Source organism: Misgurnus anguillicaudatus, chromosome 21, assembly GCF_027580225.2.
Source record: "Misgurnus anguillicaudatus chromosome 21, ASM2758022v2, whole genome shotgun sequence".
NCBI lineage: Eukaryota > Metazoa > Chordata > Actinopteri > Cypriniformes > Cobitidae > Misgurnus > Misgurnus anguillicaudatus.
This window is the reverse complement of record NC_073357.2, coordinates 51,791,420-51,807,090: the sequence shown is the minus strand read 5'-3', so window position 1 is coordinate 51,807,090 and position 15,671 is coordinate 51,791,420. Positions and strand designations below refer to the sequence as shown.

The 15,671-nt window shown below is 36.2% G+C and overlaps 1 protein-coding gene across 1 annotated transcript in view; it reads right to left on the bottom strand.

Annotated features, from left to right (window-relative positions):
* The window catches only part of adgra3 (adhesion G protein-coupled receptor A3), a 52,669-nt gene that overhangs the window by 24,037 nt on the left and 12,961 nt on the right, over nucleotides 1-15,671 (bottom strand). The window contains exons 3-6 of the mRNA XM_073859355.1: nucleotides 8,064-8,135; nucleotides 4,877-4,948; nucleotides 944-1,015; nucleotides 341-501 (exon numbers count right to left, since the gene is read on the bottom strand). Coding sequence (XP_073715456.1) covers nucleotides 341-501; nucleotides 944-1,015; nucleotides 4,877-4,948; nucleotides 8,064-8,135 — 377 coding nt within the window. The remainder of the gene's footprint in view (nucleotides 1-340; nucleotides 502-943; nucleotides 1,016-4,876; nucleotides 4,949-8,063; nucleotides 8,136-15,671) is intronic.

Below are 15,671 nucleotides of genomic sequence, written 5' to 3'. Positions count from 1 at the left end.
CCACCATTTGGTGGCAGTCTGGAGCCCTGCTTTCTCAATCTTGATTTTCATATTTATCTCTCTGTAGACAAACGCGTACGTGCACAAGCGTGTAGTGTTAATTTACAAAGAAAGCATTGCCGCGTGTACATGATTTTTTTTTCAAACACGCAAGAAGAAACAAAGTTGTCATAGCCTTAAACTCTTCTAAGTTTGGGCCAATGATCCAAACAAGAAAAATGGCTTATTAAACATATTAGATAGTATCTTGTCTTATGGTATAGATTATATCATTACCTCAGTACAAAATAGCAGACCATGATAAAAGCAAATGTGTATGTGCATGTCTGTGTATTCTTACCACAGGTGAGTGTTCCAGGTTTGATGGTGGTTATAAGTTGCCCCTGCAGGGAACGAGGGAATGAGCAGCGGGTTTCCTTCACTCCCACCCCCTTCTCTTTGATCCAGACCACCAACCATTGCAAGTTACAGTCACACAGGAGATAAGGGCTATCAAACTCCCTAAACACATGTATACATGGTATGTTACAGTATAATCGCAAAAACACCACCAACCACATCAAAGCCTAAAGATCATAAGAAAGTTCCTTCCTGTAAACAGATATGAGGGTCATTTGATAAATTACATTTACCTTTTCCAGGATCAACGTGTTTGAAGACATAACAATGATGCCATACATTTAAGTTATAAAGTGGGGAGACCAGGGCTAGCTGTCACACTTTTACACCTAGGGAGTACTTCCAGAAGGTTTGTTTTGAAAGCGAATTTAATGTTAAGACATAAAAGCTATCAAACAGTTATTGCCCACTAGCCCAGGTCTTACCCATGATGCATTGCTAACGCAAACTCTTGAGAGAACTGGAGCTTAGAATGTAATGGATATCTGATTGTGCTTTATGTGTTGCATTGGGCCATTTGAGTTTCGACTGCAATTCCACTTACAGTATTTTCAAAGACGTAAGGCTATCAAAGATCCCTTGTGAGAGCGAAGAAAACTTGTTCTCTGAAAGATTCCTGTAACAAAAAGGCAAATAATTCAGATGTACCATGTTAAATAGACACTTATTACAAGTTAACACATATTGAATACATGTATGTTATTTGCATTTGTGCATAGTTTGGATCCTATATATTAATAAAAAAAAAAAAAAAAATGCAGTTTAGCTAAATAATGAACACAGTTAATGCTTGCTGTACAGTGTGTTGAGCTTGACATTTCTAGAAAACGTTCTTGACTTGTATCTGGTGCAAAGTTATAATAAACGACAGCGCTAGTATATGCTTGGAGAACATACAGCATACCCAACACACATACGCAACAAACTTCACACACCACACAAAATAAAAAACAAACAGACTGCTTTTGTCAACCCTTATGAAAATGAAACAAGGTTTTATTATTACCCGTTTCATATCCCTATCGTGTTTATATACATAAATATATATGTATCTCTCTCAAGGGTTTTTCTCTGTATTATTTTCACTGTATACGTTACATTATTACTACGCTCGTTTGTACGGTTTATTATTAGCCTCTGTATTCTACTTCTTATATTATGTATCGATTATTCTGTGTTTTCCCCTACATCTATTAATGTAAAGCTGCTTTGAAAGAAATGAACATTTGTAAAAAGCGCTATATAAATAAAATTGAATTAAATTATAGTAAGTATAGTGTCCATGGTTTTTGGCAGATTGATTGTTATGGTTTTACTACAAACACCATTGTAAAGCAATACTCCAGCGAAATATCAATCTTAAGAGATAATTTATTCACCCTTAACTCTTTCCCCGCCATTGACGAGTTAACTTGTCAATTTAGAAAAAAAACCTTCCCAGCAAATGAGTTTTTCTGGCAATTCGTATTTCCGCTATTATCCATTAGGTGGCGATCTTACACAACTTATAAAACCCGAATGTATTCCCTTAGGGCAAACGGTTCAAACTCGTGTATGTTTTGAGGATCGCTCTGTATCTGATCTTTATAAAAAGTCCTTCACAAATATTTATTTATTTTTAAAGAAACCTACCCATATTTGAGAGGTGATAAAAAGAGAAAAAAAAAATAGGATGGAATGTTTTTTTTTGTTTGAAAGCAGAGGGTCTGTTCTTTCATTTGGTATATTGTATGTTTATATATTTAAAGAAGAACATTTTCTGGAAGGCATTAAACTTTTGTGAAAATCATAAAAAATGCTGACGCTGGCTAGCAACTTTTTAAAAAACACTGTCGGGGAAAGAGTTAAGTAATCCAAGATGCACATATCCATCATTATTCAGACGAACACATTTGGAGTTGTTTTAGTAAATGTGCTTGCTCTTCCAAGCTTTATAAAGGTAGAAAACAGTAATCAGGGAAGAACTTCTGATTTACAGAAGTAATCCACGCGACTCCAAGGGGTTAATAAAGGTCTTCTGTGGGTAATCGATGTGATTTTGTAAGAATAATATCCATATTTCAAACTTTATAAAACTAGCTTCCGGCTACGACACCATCTTGGACTTCACAAGTCACTGGACGGCGTATCCATGGCAACCAACGCTCACTAAGCTAAACACTCTCGTGAATCGCGTGAGTCCAAGAAGTCGTTGTTAACATTACTATGGCTTATAAAGTTTTAAATATGGATATATTTCTTCCAAATCCCATTGATTTCCAGCAGAAGACATTTATTAACCCCTTGGAGTCGTGTGGATTACTTCAGTGAAGGATGAATGCACTTTTTGGGGATTAAAGTTAGAAGTTGTTCCCTGATCTCTATTTTCTACAATTATATATAAAGCTTGGAAGAGCAAAAACATTTACTAAAATAACTCCAAATGTGTTTGTCTAAAACAGGGGTCTCCAACCTTTTTGTGAGCCAGGGCTATACCGCAATGGATACAACAATCTGAAGGACTACTTTTTTTTAATATAGTCTACTCAAAACTTTTTTGTTGTACGTGTTGATATGTTTTTCATTGTTTCAAATGTTAACATACATAAAAAGCCAAGCTAATATAAAACAATATGTAATAGATAAAATTAAGGCTATTAATAGAATGTGCTTTGGCGGGTAGCTCACAGACTCCATGCGGGCAACCATGTTGGAGACCACTGGTCTAAAAGATGATGGACTTGTGTATCTCGGATTGCTTGGGGGTAAGCAAATCACGGGGTAATTTTGATATTTGGCTGGAGTATCCCTTTAAACTATGGTTACTTTGGTGAGACCATAGTACATTTGTGGTAACTATGGTTTTACTACAAATCAAATAAAAACATGGTTAACAAAAAGTAATCATAGTTTAAACATGGTATTTGGTTTAAAACTGTGGTTATACAAATTGTAATCAATTTGCAAAAAACACAGTCACTACATTTCAACTGTAATAAAATCATGGTTAACGTTCCTAAGAGAAACCTCTGGTCCTACTTATTGAAGTGATATTTATTACCATATTTAACTAAAAGCCTCATGACAAATAGTTTATGTTTTTAATTTTCCTCTTTATACCCTTGACATCACTTCTGTTTGGGGTGAAATCTGCCCTAATTGTTGTCATAATTAAAATGACTGGATCGGTTATAATCTCCACCTTTAACTGGTGAAGTTGACACACACTAATATAATCTGCAGCTGTTTCTGAACCCATGGGAAGTCAATGATAACAGGCACATCTAACAACACCTGTGATGAGTTTTGCATTCTGTGAAGGGTTATTAGGTTAATGAAACTGAGTCAAACCCCACCAATGAAATTTTTGTCCTTTTTACCGCACTTTAAAGGTGCTCTAAGCGAATTCACGCATTTAAGACCATACATTTTTTTTTGTTACATAAAGCAAACATCTCCTCACTATCTGCTTGCTACCTTACCACTGATCAAACTGTAAAAAAATGCGAACTATTAACCTTATGTTAAGTATAAGTGAGGGATTGGACATAGACATGATTTTTTTTATCTTTTCCCATTTTTTCCTTTAAAAGTGCCATTGTGTGGATGGGTGGACTCATCTTCTTATATTGTCACTAATATGGGAAGTATGAAAGTATGGAAATTAGTATGGTCATTTGCTGGTAGGCTATGTGCCTTATTACAATGTTTTACGCTACATCCAACAACTTTAAAGCTGTGTGCTGTGTATATCTTGTGTCTGTTTGATTTATAAATATACAAAGAACAAGATTTTCTTTTTGTTGTTAATATGAACATCTGATGGGAGATGCCATCTCACTTTAAATTATTATTAATCCCTGACCGCATTAATGAATGCAGTTTATTAATACAAGTTAGTTATATTAATAAATTTATATATTGCATTTAATTTAATTAACCAGATTCACATTGCCAAAAACACTCCACTCATACGTTTTTATGCATAAATATGCACTATGTATTGTTTAATAGCCTCTCTAATTAATAAATCTGCATTAAGAAAACGAAATTTACCATTAAAGGCTGTTTTAATGTGTTTGGTATGTTGCTTACATTATTTTTATTTTTTTACTTTTTCAGTCTTTATGACAATGAGATTATATTCATTTCTTTGCATATTACTGTAACTGTTTAACTAGTTGATGTCTTCATGCAACAGTTATTACTGGAGTTCTGGAGACATTTTCACTGTAAAGTCATAACAGATGTTTTCTTCACCTGAACCGTTTGTATGTCTTGGAAATGAATCAATCGCTTCGCATACATCAGCAATCTCATTCTTACAGTTCAATATAAACCATGTACTGTGTTTAGTGTTATTAACTTGTCAAAGTCATTTGTACTCACATTTGCTTCTTGGCAAGAGTTAATTTAGGATCTCGGAAATACTTATTTTTTACTATGCTACACCATAAGAAAACCATCAATTCACAGCAGAAATAAAAACATGACTTACAGTTTAACAAGGTTTGAAAGACCTTTAAATACATCCAGATGCAGGCAGCCAATCAGGTTTTTAGACAGGTCTCTGTGAAATATGAAAGATAAGGCAACGTGTTATGTTTAACTTTAAACTCATTCACATACTGGTAATATCATATAGTCTGTTAACTTGGTTGGTTATGCTCATAACATGGCAAAATATGAAGAATTTAACAACACTGTTTTAGTGTTTAAAACCCAGCTAAAGTAAAGAACTTTGTGTGAAAAAATATAACCTTGATATGTTTATCATTGACATAAGGTCATGTCAAAGTTTGAAATCAATGTGAAATCAAATTCAAAAGCTCTTAATCTCATAATTTCACTGTCAAAAATGCTGTAGTAATGCAGCTGTTTGGCAGTAACTTACTGTAGATTTAAAATTGATGTTATTTACTGGCAACAGTTGTTCAAAAATAAACAAGTCTTTGGCTGCGTCCGAAACCACATACTTCCATACTATATAATAGGGGTGGAACGGTACATGTATTCGTTTCGAACCGAATCGGTACGGGGGTCACGGTTCGGTGCATGAATTTAAACGGAGAATACACGGTATGAAAATAAAAAAAACTTACGTGCAAAATAATTAATGTAATGCGGAACTACTGTTAGATCCGCGGGTTCTTTATGGACAGCTAATATGTTGCCCCGCTTTAGCTCTGAAGCTCTGATTGGCGCCGATGCAGCCAAGCTCCGCCTATGTATGCGATCTATCAGAGCCCGTCTACATTCTGGCACTCTGCAGTTTTTTGTCAGGTCGACGCCAGTCCAGTCAGTTATTGAGCAGCGATAGCGAGGATGGCAAGTGGTGTTCCACAAGAGTTAGACGCTCCGCCGGCCTCTTTAAGATCGCAAGTTTGGCAAAACTTCAGTTTTCCAGTCAGTTACAATAGTACAGGCGAGAGAGTGGTGGAAAAGACGAGAACTGTGCGTCGGCCGGTATGTTAGTGGAAATACATCTAATCGGGGCTCTCAAGTCTCACGCATTCACCTTGACACACACGCATTTCAGTCAGTTCACACGCGACACTTTGTATTTCTCATGCTGAGAAGTAGGAGATAAATTGTCCTGCTAATATACAATTAATGGACGAGGCGCAGTTCTGTCGAGTTCAGCTGCTTTTTTAAAGTGTGCTCAACCTTACGCAGCGCCATCAGCGTCAGAGTACCGCGAGAAATCTTGCGGAGGAGGCTGATTTCAAATCGCTCTCGCGTTACTCTGACGTCATCCACTTGTCGTTTCTTGCAGCACCTCGTGAAGTCGTACACACCTATTAATTCATCCTACAAGCCTATTTTTTTGTTCTTTAGTACATTAATATGAAATAAGGCCAAAATGTAATTTTAAAATGTATTTAGGTAACACTTGTAATACATTTGAACTCATTTGTATGAAAGATGAGTACAAGATTACTTAAAGTGGTATACATTTTTGAAATACGAGATAGTATGTTAAATGCATTTCAGTTCATATTCATGACATCTCAAAATAACACTGATAAGGACACCTATGTTTTTAAGATTAGCTTAAGTACTAAAAAAAATGCCTTCTTCATTTTTGTTTTGCTTTTCCCTCCATTGTACCGAAAGTGAATCGAACCGTGGCCCCTGAACCGAGATACGAACCGAACCGGGACTTCTGTGTACCGTTCCACCCCTACTATATAATATAGTAAGCGAAAAACACTAGGCGAGTAGTATGTCCGAATTCAAACACTACAGGTAGGCAAAAGTACCCGGATGACTTACTACTTCCGGCAAGATCCCGAAGTGTTCATTCGATTAACTGTTTACTATTCTGTGAGCCCCCAAAAGAGGGTATCCAATGAAAAAGAAAGAAAGAAATGCTTTTTATTCAAAAATGGCTCTATTTAAAAGCAATTACATCGTCATTCCAGTTAGCGACTAACTTGTTATGACGACGTATGAAATCCTTATCAAACTTTTTTGTGTTTTTGGTATTTTGGTTCCCAGAATACTTTGCATAAGACTGTTCTTTTAGTTTTATTATGTAAAGATAAAGACTTTTTAATGTTTAATGTTTATTTAACTTTGAAAAAAACTGCTGCCAGCAATAGTGTAATTTCTACAGAAATGTTTAACAGTGTAAATTATGAGCCTGGATTTTAGACATTGAAACATACTTTAAAATTGTTTTTTTTTTTTACAAATTTTGAGAACATAGTGTGTGTGACTTTGAACTCTAAAGTTAGACATACATTGTGAAAATGTCTGTGCCATAGAGTCTGGTGTGAAGCGTCCACAGTCTCATGTGACTCATGTTAGCATAGCTCTAACAGATACCCTATGAAATATTTCGTACTGTTTTTCACAAAGTACTGCCAAAAAAGCTCTTAAAGGAATCTTCTGTACAACTACTCATCTGTAGACTGTACTATTTGGCATGTTGTTAACAACCATAGAAAATCATTTTGATTCACCCTTTAGTTTGAAAGAAAATGGTAACTCGATACGAGGATACCAGAAAGCATCTTCATGCCAGCACTCTTTACATGGAAAATGTTCACTTATTCACTAAAATTCAAGTTCTATCTTAAACTGTATTGAATTTTAATTTCCTAATCGATTACTGATCGGCTATTTAAGCGTTTCATGTTAAAAAATCTCAATAGTCATTTAGATAATATTCAAAGAATGCATTTGCTAACTATCAATAACATTAAGTTTAGCATTGTCACAGTGACCCCAGAGGCAAAATGCTGGAAAAACACGAATTATAAAAAGTGAAATATTCATCTTGTGCATGCTTGGTAGGATGATAGACATTTTTTCCAATGGTGCTGCATACTTCTCTATTTCTCCAGCCAAAGAGCAGTTTATATTGGCAAGGATTGAATTGTACTAGACGACAGCGCTAGTATGTGCATATATAACCAAAAACTCACCACAAAAACAGAATGTACTTCAGACACTACACATTATAAAGAACAAACTCTCCACCCTCCTTTCTACTGGCATGTGTTAAAGTAGATAGCATCAGGCATGCCGTGCGGAGTACTGTCTGGAAATCGTCCATTTGGACTGCAGAACTTGTGCGCTTGCACACGAGGGAAAACTGCTTTTTATCTAAATCAGACAATTACAGCTACATCCTGGCAATGATGTTTGGTGGCACAGTGAGACTTAATGATACTTACAATCGTTTGAGGGCAAACAGTCCATAAAAAGCTCCTGGTTCGATATGTGTGATTATGTTGTTCTTGATGTCCCTGCGAAGAGAAAGATTTAGATGCTGAACATATAAAAACATAAAACGTTTATGGTTAATTCAAAGGCGCAATTCTGACATGAACTAAAAAGAAATCAACCCAACCCTATAATAACAGGTTATTCAAAACCCAGAAAACATGCCAGTGGGTTAACACAAAAACCTTCTGATGTTTTGACAAGCCAAAGCTAACAGCCATGAGCAAGCACAGTCTACTTTAAAAATCATTCGTATTTAGTTCAACGTAACATACGAATTGAGATCAAACACTCGTGAGCAATTCAACGGGCAAAACATGTCAATTTAGGTGATAAAATAATATCCTAATGTACTGCACTACTTTATATGTCAATTTAAAGAATTACTGTGAGTTAGTTAGCATGAACAGTGTATTATTTGGCTACGTTTACGTTTAGAGTTAGGGAACAATACACAAAACACAAAATAAATACATTTCAGAAAGCAACATAAGAAAAGGACTCCAATGTTTGAAAGTTCAAAGACTGTTGTCACAGATACCCGGAGCCCACACCTGCACTAGTCGGCTAGCCCTGTTCAAATAAGTAATCACAGAGTACCCGCGTCAAAGGCTGGCGAACCCTGTGAGCTTCTTTGATGTCATGCCATTTGTGGTTTGAGAGAGGAAAAGAGAAGCACAGAATACACAATATGGCAAGACAGCAAAGGTAGACCCGTTTGATACTAATGATTTTAGGACTTGTTTGGTAATCTCGCTACATCTTCTGTATTTAAAGAACCTGTATGTAGGTTTTTGAATGTAAATAAAAAAACGAATATATTTGTAGTTTTAAGACACATGCTAAGTTCACGTATCTGTTTCTCTAAAAAAAAAACGCTGTAGCCAGTTTTTCTCTTTTTGAAATGCGCATTTCGTGTCAAAATGTCTGTTTTGTATTTGGTCTATGTGATCCTGCCTACTGGCAATTTATCCAATAGTGTATTCTGATGGCTTGGTTGCCAGTTATCTTGGTTGCTTAAATGAGACCACAATGGCCCATAAATGCGGCCGCCATTGGACGCAACCTCAGAAATGAGTTCCACATGAGCGGGTTTTTAATTTGCAGACAACAAAAAACACTGCAAACGTAAAAACGAAAAGATAAATGTATGCTTTCCATTCTCAGTTCCGTCCTGTATGTGTCTGGCAACCCAAAAGAGGGGCGGGGGAAAAACGTCTCCAATATTTTGAATTTAGACTTCAGTACCAAGTTCAACCAGTAGTTGTCAATGTTACATACAGCTGCTTTAACAGCTATAGACGGTTTCAGCAGTAACAACACAAACAAGCGGCTTTCGTGGTCAACACGTAACTTCCGGTAAACTCCGCTAAGAATAAATAACAACAAAGTCCTTTTAAAAGTAGTTTATTTATATAACAAGCGAAATAAACAACACGTAGGAAACCAAAACCATTCGTTATTTTCGAGGAGGTATTTGTTCAAGAGTTCAGTTTCAGCCACTAGTCAGACCATTAAACAAACAGAAACCGGAAGTAAAGTTCAAACCAGACACTTATCGCGTCACTGCACGTGCGTCCGATGAAATGGTCTATCTATAAAATGTTAAAATAAAAACAGAATATATAAAGTTGTTTAACGTTAGGAATCACAACACAAAACACAGAATAAACACAATCAATCCCATGTTATTTTATAGGGATGCACCGAATATTCGGCCACCGAAAATTTGATTACCGAAACAATATGGCCGAAATGTTGTGATGGGGCAAACAGAAACCGTGACCTGCATGTGCTTGTCTGAAGCAACATGTCTGCGTTGTGGACGTATTTTAGTATCAATTTGTTCCCTAGCTCCCGAAGTCGTGAATCAGTATATCGTGTATGCAGGTTTGGGCACTGATAAGGACTTAATTTTTAAACAATACATTGTGAAAAACGCTGTCATTATTCTCTTACATATCTGTGCATAACATTTAAGGAATATAATTAAATTTTAAATATAAAAATATTTTCAATTTTAAATAAATATAATTAGAAAATCACTTTGTTACTTTCGTCCTGGGTTACTTTCGCACGTGTTCTTTCCTACACATGAGTGCGGTCAAGTTTGAATTTTATTTTATACTGTGCATTGTTGCAATGTGTTAAATAAATATTTGCATAATTTGTAATTGATTTATTCTTTAAAATTTTCATATTAATTTATGCAATTGCAATGCCTTGATTTTAAGTTAGTATACAGTCATTTGCCATAAATGCAATGGAAGTAATAATTGGCATAATTTCTTTCACTGTTTCGGTTTTCGGCCTTGATTTTCTCTTTTTCGGTTTCGGACAAGAATTTTCATTTCAGTGCATCCCAATTATTTTATGTTGTAAATTGTTTTATACGTTGAGTATTAAGTTCAATCTTTAATCTCTTCTTAATTTTTTTCTTGCTTTCATTTTAAATTTTTACTTTTTTTGGAATTTTTTTAATGTACTTTTTATTGTAATTTAATGTTTGTTGCCAATCTACCCTATGTTCTCGTGAGGTTGTAAAAACAAATAAGAATTTCACTGTACTAAAGCATGACTATAAAAATCGTAACGATAAAAATCTTTAAATTATGCATAAATCTGCTACACAACTTTTGACAGACAGTAAATGTAATAATTTAATAGTTTGGAAATATATTGTAATTGTAAAAAAACACCCTTTCAAAAGCTGTCAAAACGTTGGAGTTGGGTACAATTATGATAATTATAGTTATACCGTATTTCAAAACTTCAAAAAAAAAATTTATTACACCAAATTAGAGACATTCAATATAAACATTTAAAGACAAATATCTCAAATGTACCCATTTTTACTTAAAGGAATAGTCTATCCTTTTCCCATATTAAACTATTTTATTACCTTAACTAAGAAGAGTTGATACATACCTCTATCATCTTAGTGCGTGCACGTAAGCGCTGTGGCGCGCGGCGATAGCATTTAGCTTAGCCCCATTCATTCAATGGTACCAAACAGAGATAAGTGACCAAACACATCAAAGTTTTTCAACTCGCCTGAAAAATCCGCTCCCCTTCTCCCTCTCATAATGGGAGGGAGAGTGTTACTGCGCCGAGTCGAAGTACTCCCAAAAGTGCTATTCCGCCATACAATATAGTTACCCTTTTAAATCTGGCTAGAAAAGCGCTACGTTTTATTTTGTGCCACCATACTTGCTCGTATAACTACTCGTCTTAAATAGGAAAAACGTTGATGTGTTTGGTCACTTGTCTCTGTTAGGTACCATTGAATGAATGGGGCTAAGCTAAATGCTATCAAAGTGTCGCCGCGCGCCACTGCGCTTACGAGCATGCAATAAGATGATAGAGGGATGTATCAACTCTTCTTAGTTAAGGTAATAACTAGGGCTGTCAATAGATTAAAAAAATTAATCTAGATTAATCGCATGATTTCATGAGTTAACTGCGATTAATCGCAAATTAATCGCACATTTTTATCCATTCTAAATTTACCCTAATTTAACACTTTTCAGGTTTTTAATATTCTAATCATATATACATATATATATGCTTTATGCAAATGTATGTTAACAACAGCCTGTTTACATTTTAACAGAATCACCAGCCATTGTTTTGTATATGAATTTTCCTTTCAGAAGATTTTTCTTTCTCCATTTTTGTTTGCTGCTGCATCATTTGTGACCTGTGCAGGCAAGTTGAGTCGGAATTAGCAAATTTTTAAAAAATAGTTCTTCATATTTTGACATTCTCTATTAAAACATAGAACAATGCATGATTTGTTGAAATATAACAAAATATGACAGAACTACACGTGTTTGAAGTTGAAAGAGTCAAATTACCACAAACATTTCCACATCCATACATTATATTACCACATCAATACCTTAAAATCCCTGGTAAAACTAATAGATTTAGCACACACAAAGCAAAAACATCATCAATGTATGTTCAACTTTTTTTCCTTTTGTTTGATTGACATTGAGACAGACTGCTTAAAATCTAAGTGATCTAATATAATGTTACACATCAGATAGTTTTACCCAACAGTTAACCAAACATTTACTTAAAACATAACAGATTATAGAGCCTACCTGCGTGAATTCTTATCAAAACAGATATTTGTAAAACTGTAATTTTGTGTAGATGTCTATATATCCGGGTCGCGCACTCGCGCGTCTGTGTGCACGCGCTTCAGATATCAGTCAGTCAGCGTGAGGGGATCGCTTTTGAGTCTTGTCGCTCTTAATAACTCTTTAACAATAATCAGGTACCGAACTTTATCTCTCTTAATGACTCTTTTAACATCAAGCAAGTCCTGCAGTCTATTTTCTAAGTCATGCATAAAAGCGAAACCAAAATGAATTGAGCCGCATCTTTGTATTAGATTAAGCATGAGAGTTAGGAGGACGGTAACGTTACACCTCTCAGACGTATAAATAAAGATCATATCAGATGTCCAACGAGCATTTAGAGCATTGGATTTGGTAGACAATTTGCTTAATGTTCTTATTTCTATGAAAACCTTTTACTCATTTAGAGAGAGTCACATTTGTCTGCGTCTCTGTTCATCCAACTATGGGCTGGACCAAGGGTCAAACAGAAATTGCGCGTTGCGTTAATCTCCGTTAAAAAAATTAGTGGCGTTAATATGAATTTGCGTTAACGCGTTATTAACGCGTTAATTTTGACAGCCCTAGTAATAACATAGTTTAATATGGAAAAAGGATAGACTATTCCTGCAACTAAACATCAACCGAGAAAAAAAAATTGCAATAGTTTTAGACTTTTGTACTATTCATCAGAATACAGACAGATTTATTTTTGCCATGCAAATAAATAATTTTTGACTTGCTTTAAATAAGAGATAGAAAAGGTTTTCCATACTGTGAGAATACATTTTCTTCAAAACTACAGAGAGAAGCCCCTAAATGTTTTAGCACACAGTGGGCAGTTCTCTAAAGTGGAAAGGCAAACATGAATTCCAGGAGCTCTGCTCACAACCATGAACCATCATTACACAAGCGTTAAGGGGAGTGAGCCAAAAAAGGGGTAAAGCACGTTCATTTTTTAACCCATCTCAACACCTTCTCAGAATCCATGAAGACAGACCTTAAAAATGCATTTGACATTCTCAAAATGTAAGTGTAGTAAAATTTCAACCTAAACATCCTGGTTAAGGCGTGAAGCGCAACATTGTTGGCTTCACCGATTCTCCTGTCTTCAAGAGCGTATACACATGCAGTCAAAGGCACAACAAAGCACAGAATAATGCATGAAACAGACTGCTGATTCACACATTTGGTTTCAGCTCAATTCATTAGAATGACAAAAGCAGTGTAGTGCTCTGGGCCTAGCTGTGGAAACAAAGCCAGAGAAGGCACACAGGGAGATTCACTGCTAGGTAAAAGCGCCTTCAGCTAAAGACCCCAGTAACAGAAGAGCTGCCATGCTGTCAACGTTAAAGATGAATTCCTCAGGCTTTCAAAGCATGTAAAGATCAAAGATGTTTACACTTGTATGTGTTAGAAAGACAAGGGTTAAGCTTTTATCCTCTGAACTAAGGGGCCATTTATACTACAACCTTTTCAACCAAAATCAGGAACGTTTTTATGCTTTTGGCTGTTTGTTTACATGACAGCATTTTGGGATCTTGAAAAGGCTAACTTTTAAAGATAGCTTTCAAAGTGCAAGTTTATAAAAGCGGCCCCTTGTCATCTTTATGTATATTGTGGATCTGTGCAAACGCACCTTTTTTTGACATGAGTTTTCATTAAGGATGGGATGATTACCGGTTTCAAGGTTAACCACGATAAAATGTCCTGACAGATAGTATTATCTTTTAAAATTAAATTATCATTACAACCGTGTTTGATTACCGTGATGTTGCAAACTCGCGGTAAATCCTGTGCAGCCAGAATCAGTTTTACGCAGGCGTGCACATGCAACATAGTTTTTTGCACAAGGTGGCATTTGTATGTATATACAACAATTAGGGCTGCACGATTTGGGTAATTTTTCCCATTGCGGTTATTGATGCCATAATTGGCACGTATGGTTGGGTTGTGATTTTGGCGCTTTCTTTGTATTGCGAATAGTATGCCATACAGACCCGTTTGCCACTGAACCTGCATTAACGACGACAGTGGGGCTTTTGGCCTTAGTCAAACGGGTTGGCACGTATGGTCGGGTTGCGATTTTGGCGCTTTTATGTGTCTTGTGAATAGTTTGCCATACAGACCTGTTTGCCACTGAACCTGCATTAACGACGACAGTGGGGCCTCCAGCCTTAGTCAAACGGGTTGACACGTATGGTCAGGTTGCGATGTTGGCGTTTTCTCGTGATCTTGTAAATAGTATGCAATATTGACCCGTTTGCCACTGAACCTGCATTAACGACGACAGTGGGGTTACAGGCCTTAGTCAAACGGGTCGACAGGTTTCATTTTCTCTTAAAGATCGGAAGGTGACCCTTAGTTACCATATATACCGTCGCAGTGGGCCCCCAATTTGCAAAATCCTCAACTGTGGATAATATAATTATGCCGCAATAGTTAGTCTGTCTGAAACTAAGCTGATTAAACCACATCACTGTGTGACACTTGCATTACATGTGAACGGCCCCTACGCTAATATGATTTTGTTTTTCTCTCCCTGTCTCGTCCCTGGGTCCCATTGACCCTGAGGACAATGGGACAAACAGACCCAGTTCCGGTAGATGTAAAAATCGACACATCTCTGATCTACTGGTCGTCCCTCAATTTGATGCCCAGCTGATGCCTGACCAACGATCACCGGCAAAACCCGCTTAATCTCCGCTTACTCTCCGCTTAATCTCCTTATCCGCTTATATGTGTGTATATACATGTATATCTCCCAAGGGTTTTTCCCTCCTAGGACTTTTTATTTTTTATTTCCTCGGCTAAACAACCCGGGGTTTTTGTTTTTTCTCCTAGGGGGTTTTTTAACACGGGGAGGTAGCCTGCTTGGGCTTAACTTAGCTTCTTCTTCTAGACGTTACATAAGTAATACGCTCGCTCATAATGTCGAGTCATAGCCGCAGCAAATTTGACTGCTTATGCTATTTATTATTATGTTGTGCTATCTGTCGTTTTTCTGTGCTTTTACTGCTTCTATTAATGTAAAGCTGCTTTGAAACAATTAAGTATTGTGAAAAGCGCTATATAAATAAAATTGAATTGAATTGAATAATATTGCGATGTGCGATTGCGATTATACTAAATGGTGTCATGAGTCAACTTGATGGGTTTTAAGGAAAATCCACACACAGTTTAGCTAAAATGTGTATTTGTAAAACTAGAAATGTTTTCGTATTGCCACGTGATGTAGCAACTGCTCAGTGTCAGTAATCCTAAATCCAAAATACCGCCATACAATAGACAGAGTTTTTTTAAGCTACCAGATCACTGTCAACCTCCTCTGCATCCATCTTCGCTCTGGTATAAGTGACGACGCACACCACACACGTGCACTGCCTTTTTTGTTCGTTTTTCTTTCTTTTTTTAAACAGCAAGGAAAATCAT